Below are 15,245 nucleotides of genomic sequence, written 5' to 3'. Positions count from 1 at the left end.
TTGATATTTTGTTGAAAATTAGACATTTAAATATTTGGTAACATATTAAATAATGTGATAACTCTGGAAATTAGCTTCTCCTCCTTCCCCATAGTTTTCTGGGTTTGTGGGGTTTTTTATTGTTGAAGGCTGTAGTGGTCCATCTGTTATTTTTGCCTCTTCCAACTTCCAGCAGCAGCTAGCATTCCTTGACTTGTGGTCACATCACCTCCTCATCTTCTGTTTGTCTAATCTCCCTCTGCCTCGCTCTCATTAGGAGATATGTCATCACATATTTAAGACCCACCCAAATAATCCAGGATAATCTCCTTATCTCAGGACCCTTGACTTACCCATATCTGCAAAAACCTTTTTCCAAATAAGGTAATATCTGAAAATTCCAGGGATTAAGATGTAGCTGTCTTTTAGAGGGGTCCATGTTTCAGCCTACCACATGCAGCAACATATAAGTGAAACAAGTGAGAGAATAAGTCAAACTACAGAGAGAAAAGTGAGGGTCATGACACCCTTGATCTCCTGACCAATCACCCCATCAGTAAGTCCTCTTTTATTCTGCTACTAGTTTAAATTGGGTCTCTTCCTCTTGAAAGTAGAGTCCTCATGCAAAAAAAAAAAAAATCAATTCTAATGTTAACTGAAATTTCACATATTTATATACTTATTGTTTATCCGAACTAAGCTAATTCCATGAGAGGAGGTCATCTCTTACAAATGTGCTGATTCACCACAGCCTGGTAAACCTGGCAAACATTCAGTAAATAGTTGTTCATGTGAAAGAGTGCTGTGCATGAGGTATTGGCTTCAGAGCCAGGCTCTGTTCCTAACTTGCTGTGGAGTATTGGACAAAACACGATGCCAGTAACTGCCAGGCTGCTTTGTGGGCAGGGAAAGGAACAATCAACCCACTTGCTCAAGTCACAAGAATTTGCCCTTTTCTAAATTTTTCTATCAGATGTCTATATATGACCACAGAGTGGTCAAACCAAAGTATTCAAACTTTTGTGGAAATGCCTGGATGTGTTTACGATTTAACTCTGCTCTGAGTTAAACAGTCCTCTCGTTATGGGCTTGTGTGCTCCCAAAATTTATATTTTGAAATCCTAACTTCCAAGACGTCAGAATGTGGCTGTATTTGGAGACAGGGTCTTTAAAGAGTTCTTACATAAAATGAAGTCATTAAGGTGGGACTTAATCCAATACGACTGCTGTCCTTATAAGAGGAAGAGATTAGGACACAGACACATGCAGAGGGAAGAACACGTGAGGATACAGGCAGAAGACGGCCGTCTACACACCAAGGAGAGAGGCCTCAGAAGGAACTAACCCTTCCAACCCCTTGATCTCAGACTTCCAGCCTCCAGAACTGTGAGAAACAAATGTCTGTTGTTTAAGCCACCCAGTCTTGCGGTGCTTTGTTATGGCAGCCCAGGTAACTAGCACATTCCTCCTGTTACAGGAAAAAAGTCAACCATTTGTACTGAAAACAGAGATAGTTTGGACCTGAAATGATGTAGTGGGAAGAATCCGTCCTGTGTAGGCTTTTGCCCCTGATCACAGACACATCCCTTCCAGGTGTGCTTGCTACTTCACAGTCTACAGGCAGAGGGGAAGTGCTCCTTGAAAACAATCGAAATTTCAGTCTCACTTGAAGTGAAATTGTTGACATTTCTACAGTCTTGAACGCCCTTACAGGAGGGATGATCACTGTACCCCAGTGAGCTGGCCCCTGACCAGCTAAGTCACTGCTCTGTCCTGTGCGCCCACCCACAGAGCAGCCGAGTTCCTTGGGCCCAGACGGAGCATCCCCTCAGGTGAGCCTGCTGTCCTGGGATCCCAGCCAGCCTCTCAGCCACGCTAGGAGAGAGGCAGGAACACAGAAAACCTGTGGGAGCAGGTTCAGTACAGGAAGAACTTCCCACCCACCCTCCTGCTGCATCAACCAGACCCTCCAGCTTGAGAGACTTGTGTCACCTGCGGAGTCTCAGGCAGGTGCACAGAAAGAGACGAAGATGTGTCCACTATTAGCACAACCACCTACCAACACCCGTTTAAAAAGTGCTGCGGCTCAGCTGGCAGGAAAGTGTGTGCAAGTTCCAACTAATTAGAGAGAGGAGGTGGAAAGAGACATTTTTTGTGTGTTTGTCTTGGTGTTTTGTACTCAGTAGCACACCTAACCTTGGAGCTGTCAGGTTTCATCATGAATAATGACCATGACCACACCCTATGTGATCCTCGCAGGGCAGAGCGATTTCCTCACAACCAGGAAGCAAAGCAGAGGCCACCTAGGGACCTGCGATATGGCCATGAAGAGGGACACCCGCTCCCCTGTGCTTCTACCCCCAGAGCGCCAGGGGTTCTAACATCCCACACTTAACACCAAGATAGAAGGAGCTGGGTGTGCACCCAGCTGGAACACGGGGGAGAAAAGGCATCACGCTGAAATCATGTTTTAATCTGCCGCAAAGGGATACATATTGTATGCAGATAAACCCTGCAGATCTGTGCACAAAGCTCTAATCCCAAGCAGGTGTTAGATGACTGACTGCATCCTTAGGGCATCTGAAAAATGCCAGCACACAAACCTGCGTACACAAAAAGGGATACTGAAAGCCACCGTTGCCTGAGATCTCTGCCCTTAGCTCACGGAATCAGAAATTCTTCTATAAACAGGAAAAGAACCTAAGACAATGTGTAACCAAGGGAAGCAAATGGCATTTTGTACATATTCTCATTCTGTAGCGTTTGTTTTTAATTGGGTTGGCCAAAAAGTTCATTCGGGCTTTTCAGTAAGATGTTATAGAAAAACCTGAATGAACTCTTTTAGCCAACCCTATAAGTACTGCTTATTTCCCAATTTTTATGTTTTTACCTAAAATAGGAGGCAGACACACAAGCCTTCACTCTTGTGAGAATATTAAAGATTAACATTGAATTAATACATGTGCTCATTTCCTAATAGCCTAATGTTTTTAGAAAAAAATCATGGACCATTTCCTGATGCTTCCCCAGTGTGGAGCCCTCATCCGTTCCTTCCCCACAGTCATGGAAATAAGAGTTTTCAGAATCCAAAACCTTCCTAGCTAGGTTTTGTCCCCATGACTCCTACAAAGCTGTTTTCCACATTAGGATGTAAGATGCTTTAGACCCAGCAAGGCTGGAGGCAAAGCAGAAGCATAGCTGGAGCACACGCTGATCCTCTCTGAGCAGCTCCCATGGCCTGGCCCGAGAAAGGGGGTGGTGACAATTCCTCCCAGGAACAGGCCGAGATCTCAGCCGATGGTGACTTGACTAGTTCACGTGCTGCCATTTTTCATGAGTGCTAAGGGTGCAGCCAGGTGAGTGACACCGACTTGAGATTTGAGCTTCTGTTTTTGCGTGTCTTTCATGGAAGCCTCACTATCCCAGGAAAAGGGAAGACACTGCAAGAACCCCTCAGAGCAACGGAAGGCGAGCCCTGTGGCTAACGGGCCAGAAGGCTGACATTTCCAGACCCTGGGATGCAGGGAGAGGAGAGAAGGGTGTGAGCAGGGGGCTGCCGGACAGAAGCTGCACCCACGTTCACATCGGGGCTCAGTGCGGCTCTTTTCAAGTCAGAACACAAAACAGTACAGGCTGCTGAAAGTCACATTTCTGTTCCGGGGACCCCAGAATGGCGTCCACCTCCCACTGACTCTGCTGTCCTGTGGATATAAAAATGCCCAGATTCTACTCAATCCTGTTTTCTGCTTCCTAGGCGCAGATGAAATACAGTGAAAAGGAATCTGTGATTTTTCGCTGTCCTCAGTCACGTCTGAATTCTGGGATGAGAAAGCATTAGACTCCAGGAAGCCACGGGAGGACATTTAGAGTGGGGCCCCCCTGAAAGAAAGGGGTGTCAGCTCAGATAATCTGTACACTATCACCAAAGAGCCACCGTGGAGAGAGAAATCTTGCTAAAGAAAGAATTCAGAAAGAAAAAAGATCACAATTTAGAAAAGAACCAGTCACTTCTTAGCATGGTTTCATGCTTGGCCTCTGCTGTGATCATTTTTCTCTCAATGCCTCACATTATTATTGTGCTAGAATTTTGTCACAATGACTATTGGTTGAGACAAGGAGAGAGAAAGGAAGCCAGTGCTGGCCACTCTTCACTCCAAGAAGGAAAGTCTAGACAAGCAGCCCTGCCATGCGGCACAGTGATGCCAGCCGCTGAAGTGCTGAAGTCACCTCCGCACGACCACGCCTGGTGCACGTGGGAAGCGGATATGGTCACTGATGGACACGGGTGGCCAGGGGATGTTAGAGGCCACAAATCAATGCAGGAACAACCAGGACAGTAACCATATCGAAAATCGTGGTCCATCACAGACTTAGAGAATGAACATATGGTTACCAGCGGGGGAAGGGATAGTTAGGGAGTTTGGGATTGGCATGTACACACTGCTGTATTTAAAGAGGATAACCAACAAGGACCTACTGTATAGCACAGGGGACTCTGCTCAATGGTATGTGGCAGCCTGGATGGGAGGGGAGCTTGGGGGAGGATGGATACATGTATGTGTATGGCTGAGTCACTTTGCGGTGCGCCTGAAACCATCACAACATTGTTAGTCAGGTATATTCCAATATAAAATAAAAAGTAAAAAAAAAAGATTAAAAAAAATTTTTAAGATAAAAAATAGGAAGAAAGGAAGCAAGGAAGAAAGGAAAGAAGGAAGAAAAGAAAGAAGGGAAGAAGAAAGAAAGGAAGGAAGAAACATGGTCCACGGTCTCCTTTTCTCCCTCCCAGCACATCACAGACCCTAGCCCCTCATCCCCCACCTCTAGACGGCAGTGTCTCGGCCTGTGGGATGCTGAGGTCGCATCCTCGCTCCTTAGCGGACATGGGATAAGCAGTAATGCAATGAAACCGATGAGCTTTTTGAGCCTCTAGGGGAAAGACCTTAAGCAAATACCAAACAGCAACACTCCTTTTCTCCCAAGCCCTCCCAGCTTTATGCAACAATATAAAGAAGTATTAACTTTCGTTCCCTAGTGAGGGAGAGATGTAAACAGAGGCCTGAGAATGTTGCCCCACAAGGCATCAGCGGGTAACTCTGCCGGCACTTTAATGAGATAAAACATGGAACTTTCTATTCTGTGCTAATGGCTCCTTGCTCTGGAACGCAGTTATTTTTACGAGTGAATCTAGAAAGAAAGAGAGAAAAGCAAAAAAAACAAGGGGGATAAGGTCACCCTCTGATGCTCCTGGCAAACCCGCTGATGGACACCGGCAGACGCCGTCCCCAGAGACAGAGCCCAGCTGCCCTTCTGCTCCTAACAGAAAAAGAAGGGAGTCCACACGAAGACTGTAAATGCTGAGCGGCAAGAAAACCTCAGCAACTCCGAAAATGTTTATTAGTAACCCTGGATAAACTAGAGGAGAAGGGCATTTTATTCAAATTCTATTTCGACAAATCTCACGTCAACAGTCTCCACCTCAACACTGTCCAAACTTCCCTAATGCCCTTACCAATCAGTTTATGAGAAACTGATCACCTACTATGTGCCGGTCCAAGTGCATGCACTGGGCCGGCCCTGCAGTGATCCATTTCAGACAATAGGCAGTTGCAAATCTCCTTTCAAGGCAAGCAGAATTTGAGATGGTGGCTCATGGCAATGGTGGCTCTTCCAGCTCTTTGCCCTTCTGTAAAAATGCTCTCCCAGTGTATCCTACTCACCCCTCAGGGCGCAGATACGTTGCCACCTCCACCAGGAAGGACACGGCCCATGGACTGAACCCCACCTGCCGGACTCACCTGGCCACTGCACCACAGGCCTGATTCTCCATGGAGGAAAGTCCTACACCCGTGTTTGCCCAAATGTCAACACACACCCCAATCACCTGGAAGGCTTGGGAAAGTACAGGATGCTGGGCCTACCCCAAAACTTCTCCTCTGGTACACAGTGACATACAAACAAGGAAAAAACTAGGCGGAAACACTGGATCAAGGTGCCTTTATTCTTTTAGCTTCCCTGTGAGGTGTGTCCTATTCAACCTTGTCCCCTGAGATGTTTCGGAGACATTTAGAGGAAAGACTAAAGAAGTGAGGCCTTCATTTAATGAAGCCCCTTGAGAGAATCAGGTCCAGAAAGTTCAAGTTTTCCTTGATCAGAAAAAGAGGGCGTGGTTTTCCACCTGTGTCAGAAGCTTTGTGTGTTACAGACGGAGCTGTGTTGTTAAAGGAACCAAGACTCACACTATGGGAGAGAAAATAGACGTATGCCACAGTGGGGAGCCCCCAAATCTGGGTGTAGTTGTCGTCCACAGACAAACGCCCCCAAGGGCACCCTGGTCCGGGAACAGCTCACCTGTTCTCTGCCTACAGCTGGGCAGGGGCAACGGGCTTCTTCCCCCAGCCTCAGACTTGCCTCCTCTCTCACACACCTCATCCTCCACTTGGCTTCATTCTGAAATCGAAACGGCCTGTCAAAGAGGAGTGGCAGGACTTCCCTGGTGGTTAAGAATCTGCCTGCCAATGCAGGGGACACGGGTTCGATCCCTGGCCCGGGAAGATCCCACGTGTCGGGGAACAACTAAGCCTGTGCACCACAACTACTGAGCCTGTGCTCTAGAGCCCATGAGCCACAGCTACTGAGCCCTCCTGCCACAACTACTGAAGCCCGTGCGCTCTAGAGCCCGTGCTCCACAACAAGAGAAGCCACCACAATGAGAAGCCCACACACCGCAACAAAAAGTGACCCCCCGCTCGCCGCAACTAGAGAAAACCCACACCCAGCAATGAAGACCCAACACAGCCAAAAGTAAAAAAATAAAATAAAAAAAGAGGAGTGGCAGAATTTACAGAGTTCTACCTCCATCCCCAAATTCCTCTCCTTCCTCCCACCCTGTTACTCTCTAAGCCCAACCCCAGTGGTGTACGAGGACACAGACAGCATCGGCTCTGGGTATCTCCTAGAACAGAATTTGCACCCTCCTTCTGGAAGTCACTCACCCCATTCCTGCAGTGCCCCAGTTCCTAATGGTCTGTGATGAATCCCCGGGGAAACCAGAATATGTGCCCATGAGGTTGAAGACCAAGCTTCAAGGCTACCCAGCTTCCAGGGGGTCCTTAAATCTACACTTTTTTCAGATCAATCATCGGTGTGCTGAGTTTGGTGATCACCAGCAGTCTCCCTCAAGTTCATGAGTGTCTGGGGGAAGCTGGAAGTCCTTTTAGGCCCTCTCTTTTCCCCTGACCCAGCAGAAATGGGTGCAAAATCTTGCAATCAGCACCCAAGTCCTTAAGACCCTTCCCAAGCCAACCATACCTGCAGCCTTTCCTTTGAATAGTCCACCCTGTGTCTGCTTGGCTGCCATGACTGCCCTCGTCTGCTTCAGCCCAACTCCCATTTGGGTGCCTCATTCTAACTATTTTTTCTGGCTTCTTAGCAACTCCTCCATCTTCATGTCGTGACTGCACCTTTCCAGCTTGGCTGCTTCAGGCCGTCTATGTGGGAATTTGATACATTCAAACCTGCTGGCACAATCTGGCATCATCTCTCAAGCTTATTCCATCTTCTACACCTGGTCCCCAGGAGCATGAAGTCAGAAAGCTCCAAGACGGCTTACACTCACAGGTATCCCAAGGATACTGTGTCCACCTTACTCTCTTATTCCTGCCACAGAGCCGAGCACACAGTGGGTGTTCAACAAACATTTTTTGATTTGTGAATAAAGTATAGATATATCACACCTTAGGCAGGTACATGCTGTGTTAACATAACTTTTGTTGTGCAAGTCCTGAGTGTTTCTAGACAATCAATGAAGTTATACTTATGACCCAAAGGATTATTGCTCTTCCAGTGTTTTGAAATCCAAAAATAACAGTGCTGTAAAATAGTCAACTGTTACTGAGTGGAGGTGATCAGAGGAACAGATGGCAGAATTCATTTAGGGTATAGAGGGCAGAGGTAAGTAAGGAGGTAAAGAGAAACTGGACATTATGGGGAAAAGGAAGAAAGAAGCAAAGTAAAACTCACCCTTATCATAATCATCTTCCTCAAGTGCTTTTTCTTGAAGTTTCTGAAGCTTTAATCTTAAGGATTTTACCTATGTTGGTTTGAAGGGGAGAAAATGAAAAACAAATTACAATCGCATTCATGCAAACTTATTTTGCTCAAGCTAAGAACACTTAGAAACTATTTCTAAACTGAACCACTTTATTCTCCGTTAAAAAAAGAACCACAAATGTACATTTTTCCAATGCCAGATGCATTTGTTTCTCCGAAAGTAAGTTATATAAAGAAAAAGTATAATCTGAGCATAAAATCCACAAAAAGACTTAGAATGTTATTTTAAACAAAAACATCACACTGTACCCTTATCTGTGTGAAAAAAGCATAATAAAAAGGAATACAAATTTCATGACCTGACCAAATGGTTTCTGTTCAAAAAATCACATTAAAATTATGAGAGTAAACACACCAACGTTAGAAGAGAAACCAAGAGAAGAAAGGCGTGAACTTCAATTTGACAGGCTGTCCTGAGAGCTGGGCAAGAATGAAAAGAAGGACTTCACCAAAGACATCCTAAAGTTCATACACTTTCCATTATAGAAAAGGGCACTGTCTTACTTAACCCACATGTGGACTCCACAATCCCATCACTTGTCTGAGAATTACCAACATGTTTATCTGTAATTTATTTCGCTTCTCAACAGGAGGCCCTGGTACTTTCTGCAGGGAGATTTTTGGCCTGTGGATGAGTGGATTGAAGCTTGCTCCCTGAAAACCAGCTTCCTCCCATCCTTTGCCAGCTCACACCTACCTCTCCTTCCACATCTGGCTCAAGTGTCACCCCTCCAGTCTGTGTTTAATTGTTATAGAGTCCAAGCTCGCGCTGCTCGCCGCAGGACAGGCCAATAAATCGGAGAGATGTTGAAGCAAGAAATACGACTTTATTCAGAAAGCCAGCGGACGGAGAAGATGGCAGACTAGAGTCTCAAAACTAACCATCTTATTATTTGGGTTTGGATGCCAGTTTCTTTTATAGAACAGAGAGGGGGAGGAGATGAGGAAGTAAAGGGAAAAGGCCATAAGATTTGCAAACGTCTCCTGGAATGGCCAGTCTCGGGGAGCGGATGTGTTAATTTCTTTCTTCTTGCAGCCATCCACAGGTGGACGGGGTCAGGATACTTCCCTGAACAAAGTCACTTTGGTTTAACATTCAGGCAGAGGGGCAGGGTTCCCCGAGGCAGGCCATTGTGTAGAGACAGTATTCTTTTAGTGAACAAAAGCAACTGGAAGCAAGGGTTACAGTAAAAGAAACAGGTCCCACATGGAGTCAGATCTGACTCTTCCCTGTTACAAAATATCCTTCCTCTCTACCGCCATCATTGCCTGTACCTGTACTTAATCATATGATCCAGTGCATTTAACAGATATTTACTCTACGTGTCAGGCACTGTTTGAGGGGTTACAGATAAAGCACAAAATTCTTAGCCCTCTAGCCTTACAATTCCGTGTAGGAAGGCAAAAAATAAACATAAGTAAGCTTTATGGAGCCTTCAAAATAGATTAAGGCTATAAAAGAAGGAACAAGCAGAACCACGTATGGGGGATCAGAAATGCTGGCAGACGGTGAGGTTGCGATTTTAAGTAACATCTCATGGAGAAGGTGACATTAGAGCAAAGATGTATACGTGGTTAGGGAGTGACCCGTGAGGCTCTCCGGGAGAAACATGTTCCAACAGAGAGAACAGCTGGCGCAAAGTCTCTGGGCAACAGTGCTCCCGGCACCACAAACCCCAGGCTGCCGGGCCGGGAGGAGCTTGGTTAAGGGGGAGATTGTAGAAGATGAGGTCAGAGAGGTAATGATGAACGTGGGATGGAGAAGTATGAAAACATGTAAAAGTTCTGATTTCACTCTGAGGGGCTTGGGAAGCTGCTGAGGGGCTTTGAGCAAAAGGGTACGTGACCTGCTGTGTGTCTGGACAGTCTCCTCCTTCCTGGGCGAGGGCAGAAGTCGGATGGCCAGGGAGGAGGCCGTGGAAATAACCCAGGGAGGAGGTGACGGCAGCTTGGGTTCCAGCAGTGAAGATGGGGAGACGTGATCTGATCGTGGATACACTCAGGAGACAGCTGGAGGGAGACACACCCAACAGGATTCGCTAAGACATCCCATGTGGGGGGTGAGAAAGAGTCAGGATGATGCCAGGTTTCCGGTCTGGGCCACAGGAGGAGGGAGTTACAAGCAGCTGTCTTAGCTAGTGTTGTGTTGTGTTGTGTTGTGTTGTGTTGTTGTTGTATCTGTGCACTCCATCAACCTTGAGCATCTAGAGGGCAAGAACTACTTTGTATCCATGTAGAAAATGGTAGCCCTCCCCCATATTTGGTTCTCCGCGGCCCTGGGCTCGTGGAAGGGTTATACTTCCTGCCCTCCTTGTTCTGCTTCTCGAGGTGGGGGGGGGGGGGTGGAGGGAAGGGGTAGAAGGGACAGAAGTGGCTGTGCACGGCAGCACTGAACAGCTTTGGGGGCCCCCTCGGCCTTCTCCTCCTTGCCTCAGGGACGGAGGGGCCCGTGCGCTCAGGGGTGCGGGCTGCGTTCCTGAGCGGCTCTGTGGAGCTCAGCCCCCAGCCACCCCGCGGCACATGACCCACAGGCAGGAAACACAGCGGTGTTATGTGAAGCCTCTCATGTTGCACTGCGGTCTGTTCCTAACCGATTCCAACAATACAGCCTCCAAAGCCAGGCACGAGGTGTAGCACGATTAGCAGCAGGCAAACGCTTTCCGAATTAATGCCAGAATGAATGAAGGAAGGACCATGTTTATCCTTGAGTGGGTCCACGCGACAAGTGCAGATTTTGCCAGTAACTTAATCTCATATATTAGGGATGGAAGATGGGCTGAATGGTCCATTCAATGGCCATGTAAAATTATAGCATCACCACCACCACATCCAAAGGATGGGATTATTCAACACTAGAGCTGACACAGAACTACAGGAAAGAAGGTCAAAGAAAAATTCATTTACAGCCCGTGCCTACCTCACCTCACCCCCTCATCCAACTATCCCCGTAGGACCCCGAATTGATGCCCCGGGAGGCGTCTGAATGTCCATCTTGGCTGGAAGCACAGCCACTGATGGGTATGTCTTACCCAGGGACACAGCCCATGTGAGACAGGCGCTTTCTCTCCTTTTCCTCCGGCTCCACAGCCTCAGGTGGGACACAGTGCAGGTCCCTCCCACTTGCCTCCTCTGCACCCCACTTAACATTTTCTTTCATTGAAATTTTCTCAGCCCCACCCAACCCCCTCCTACCTCACCCCCCACCCCTGGCAATGTTTCTGGGTGGCTATTTGTAAACAGCGTAAAATACAGTCGATTCTCATGCGTGGATGTTATGTTCTATAGAATCGCTGGGAAAGCTCAATTAGCAAATACGGAACCACTGCTTCCAGCCAATCAATACATAACCTTGTTTTATGTGTGTTTCAGTTTAAAGATACCGTATTTAACATTTATTTCCACTTCATTAACATTGAGCTCACAGCCAACAGCACAATGCCTCACACCTGAACGAGGCTCATCCAACACACGCATTTTCTCCATTAGGTACGCCGCAGCCTTCTTGTGCTTAGAAGCTCCAGACAGCACTGCCAGCCCTGTGCTTGGGGGCCAGCTTAAACAGTGACATCACCAACAAAAAAACCAAAAACAGAAAATGTGAAAAGCATGGCACTAAAAATAAATTTTTTAAAAAACTGAATCGCTTTGCTCTACACCTGAAACTAACACAACATTATAAATCAACTATACTTCAATAAAAATAAATTTTTTAAAACTTTATACCAAATTTGAAAAAAAAAAAATAGACCACCAAAAGAACACTAGTTGACACTCTGAGCTGAAACAAGACCTCAGCAGGTCAGGTGGCTCAAATTTTTAGCCATTCTGTGCACATCCACAAACGACCAGGGAAGCACTCTGAGCACTGACTTTGGACTTCAATAAATGTTAGCAAGTAAGTGAATTGGCAAATACACAATCCACAAATACAGAGGATGGACTGTATTCAAAAGGAGCTAAAACTCAAATTCCTGAGATTTGCATTTTTACTTAAGGAAAGGGGGTTAAGGAATTAGAATATAATATCTAAAAGGCACCAGGAGAATTCCTAGGTGGCACAGTGGTTAAGAATCCACCTGCCAATGCAGGGGACACGGGTGCAAGCCCTGCTCCAGGAAGATCCCACATGCTGTGAAGCAAGTAAGCCCATGTGTCACAACTATTGAGCCTGCACTCTCTAAAGTCCACGCACTGCAACTACTGAGCCTGTGTGCTACAACTACTGAAGTCCACAAGCCTAGAGCCCGTGCTCCGCAACCAGAGAAGCCACCACAATGAGGAGTCCGCACACCACAGTGAAGACTAGCCCCTGCTCGCTGCAACTAGAGAACGCCCGTGTGCAGCAACGAAGACCCAACGCAGCCAATAAATAAAGAAATAAACTTATTTTTAAAAAATAAATAAATAAAAATAAAAGGCACCAGAAGACCAGATCCCAATCTTTCAAGCGATTTTTTTTTTTAAGAGCCCAACGCTCTCCCCAATCCTGTAGCCCAAATGAGCAAACTGGGGTCTCTGCGCAAACATGATGGAAAAAGCAAGGCCTCCCTCACGACACACAACTCCACGGTCAGGAGCCTCTTCCTCCACCTGAAGCAAAATCTGCCTTCCTGTAAGTCCTACACCCTGGACAGAGTCCCTTCTGTCCCTCCCGCCACCCTGAACAAAGGTCATCCCTCTTCCACACATCAGACGTTCAAAACCTTGGAGAGAGCATCATGTTTCTTGCTGTCCAGGTGCTGGATTACCATAAACAAAGATACTTAAACTACAGATACGCTGTATCCAGATCCTATCATTCAAGACAAGATATGAGTTTAATTTGAACTGCAGGGAGAAAAGTGAATTCTTTTATTGACTCAAATTCTCTTAACCTGAGCCATTTCTCTAATGACAAAAATGAGCAGTATTCTGGGTGCTTGCTGGGTACCAGAATCAGTCGGAAGCACTGCGCATGGGCACTTTCAATCCTCACGACAATCTAATGAAGGAGGGACTGTGGTTACCTCCACCTTCTACAAGAGCATTTTGAGGCACAGAACAGTGAAGCAAGCGACCTCAGGTCACACAGCAAGGAAGGGAAAGTGCCAGGCTACCACCCATGCAGTCCCACAGCCTGCCAAGGGTGCAAGCCCACCGTGACCCAGCAGCAACCAAGACCCCACAGAATAACTCTCCAGTGGGTTATGACCAATTATTAATTTTTAAAAGCTGCATTTGGGCAATAAAGGAGAAAAGAAGAGATATATCTAGGGTGGGTTTCATTTCTTTTTATAACTAAAAATCATGAAATCTAAAAGGTGAGTCAAGGTGGTTTTCCGCAACCGCAGCCCCTGGAATTGCAGCTCCCAGGCCCCCAATGTCCCAGTGGCACAGAGACTGGCACGGTGAGCCCGTGGCATAGCTGGGCCCCCCAAGAGCACATCTGTTCAGGGTTTCACAGATTCCAATTTATTAAAACTCCTAGGTTCTCAGGAGGGCACGATCTATATCCAGGTGAAAAGAGTTAAAAGAAGGAGGAAAACTATTGGTGCTACCAAAAGCCAGGGGCCAGATCTTGTGCCCTGACTGCAGCGGACCCGTTACCAGGCGAGTTTCTGTTTGTTTGGTTATCTGGGAGGGAGGCAAGCTGGTCTTTATAATCGCATTCTACTTTTGCTTGACTTGGGTCAAAGCTTGAATTTTTGAAATGGAGAAATGCAGATATGTTGCCGAGACTGTTTTTTTTAAAGATCTCAGAAATAAAGGGCTGGAAATTAGCATTTAGAGTCTGAAAAGCACGGTGGTGCTTGTATGCGCTCCTCTCAGCATCTCTCCTTACGCCTCAGACAGTCAACCCAAGAAATCTGTCAATTAGGTACGTGTCCCATCTTAACAAGGTAAATTATTTCACTAAAAGCAAATGTTAATCAAGCGCCAGGCAGTGTGTCAGACATCAGGCATCCAAAAAGGTCTAAGCAAAGTGACTCTTTAGCAAAACTCAAGAGCTCGTGGTCAAGTGAAGAACTTGGGCCCCAAACAAATGACTGTTAACGTGATGAGTTCTGTAAAGGGGCACGTGCAAAGGGCCATGGGAACGGAACGGAAGAAGGGATTCATTTGGTCTGGGGGAGTAGGAGAGGTCTCACAAGGAAGTGGCTTTGGAGTCACACCGAAGGGATAAGGAGAGCTTGGCAGGTGGCGCAGTGCAGGAAGGTCATTCCAGGCAGAGGCCGGAGACACAGGAACGGGACGCAGCCCCTGACGGCTGGGCCGGCAAGAGTAAGGCATCAGGCAGCTGGAGCAGGTCAGAAAAGGTCCCGATCATCAGGCTGAGGAATTTGGAGACCATCCCCAGAGAAGCAGTGAGCCACCCCAGGTGTTAAGCCAAGGAATGACGCCATCCCAAGCGGAGGATGAACTGGGGAAGAGACACTGCAGGAAAGGAAATATGTCAAGAACCTGCTACGGGAACCAAGTGAAGAATAACACGGATGTGAACCAGGCAGGGGCCGTGGCCATGGCCGTGAGAGCAGGTTCGCTGCAGGACTGGGGGAGCTTGGAGACCGAGCAGGGGTGAGGAGTGAGGGAGCTGGGGGTGATGAAGAGGCTGCAGCTCCTCCAAGGAGCTGGATGGATTCTGTTAACTCAAATCGACAATTATAGATCAACAGTGAGGCCCCACTTGGTGGGAAGACAGTGGCATCAGTTTGGAACACACCTGACTCGAGGATTCCAGCACATCGCCTGGGAACAGAGACCTGCACACTGGCCCGGCTGCATGACCTCCCTGGGTGGTAAATCCGATGGCTGGGCTGGGACAGGGCAGACAGGGACGGGGCCGGAAGCATCAGGCCACAGGTAAGGGGTTGGGAGTAAATAAGATCCATTGCTGGGAATGAATGTGAGCCTCATTTTCAGGTACTCCTTCCAAACCCTGATGAGCCAGGCTCTACTTCCCTGCTTACGTGCACACATGCCGTGCACACACACACACAGGCACACACACACATTCACACACACATATGAACACACATATACATGCACACAACTCATAAGGAAAACAGACTTTCAACAGGACAAGCCAACGGGTCACCACAAAGCATCTCTGCCCCGGTTTCTCTGGGAAATTTTTGGAGTAGAACAACCCTGCCTACTCCCAGGGGTGCCCACCC

At 47.2% G+C, this 15,245-nt stretch overlaps 1 protein-coding gene across 1 annotated transcript in view; it reads right to left on the bottom strand.

Annotated features, from left to right (window-relative positions):
• DISC1 (DISC1 scaffold protein) overlaps window positions 1-15,245 on the bottom strand; it is a 348,040-nt gene that overhangs the window by 280,093 nt on the left and 52,702 nt on the right. The window contains exon 3 of the mRNA XM_057736515.1: window positions 8,002-8,071. Coding sequence (XP_057592498.1) covers window positions 8,002-8,071 — 70 coding nt within the window. The remainder of the gene's footprint in view (window positions 1-8,001; window positions 8,072-15,245) is intronic.

The sequence above is a fragment of the Hippopotamus amphibius genome, chromosome 5 (assembly GCF_030028045.1).
Source record: "Hippopotamus amphibius kiboko isolate mHipAmp2 chromosome 5, mHipAmp2.hap2, whole genome shotgun sequence".
NCBI classification, from domain to species: domain Eukaryota; kingdom Metazoa; phylum Chordata; class Mammalia; order Artiodactyla; family Hippopotamidae; genus Hippopotamus; species Hippopotamus amphibius.
Note: the sequence above shows the minus strand (reverse complement) of the source record. Positions and strands in the feature narration are given on the sequence as shown.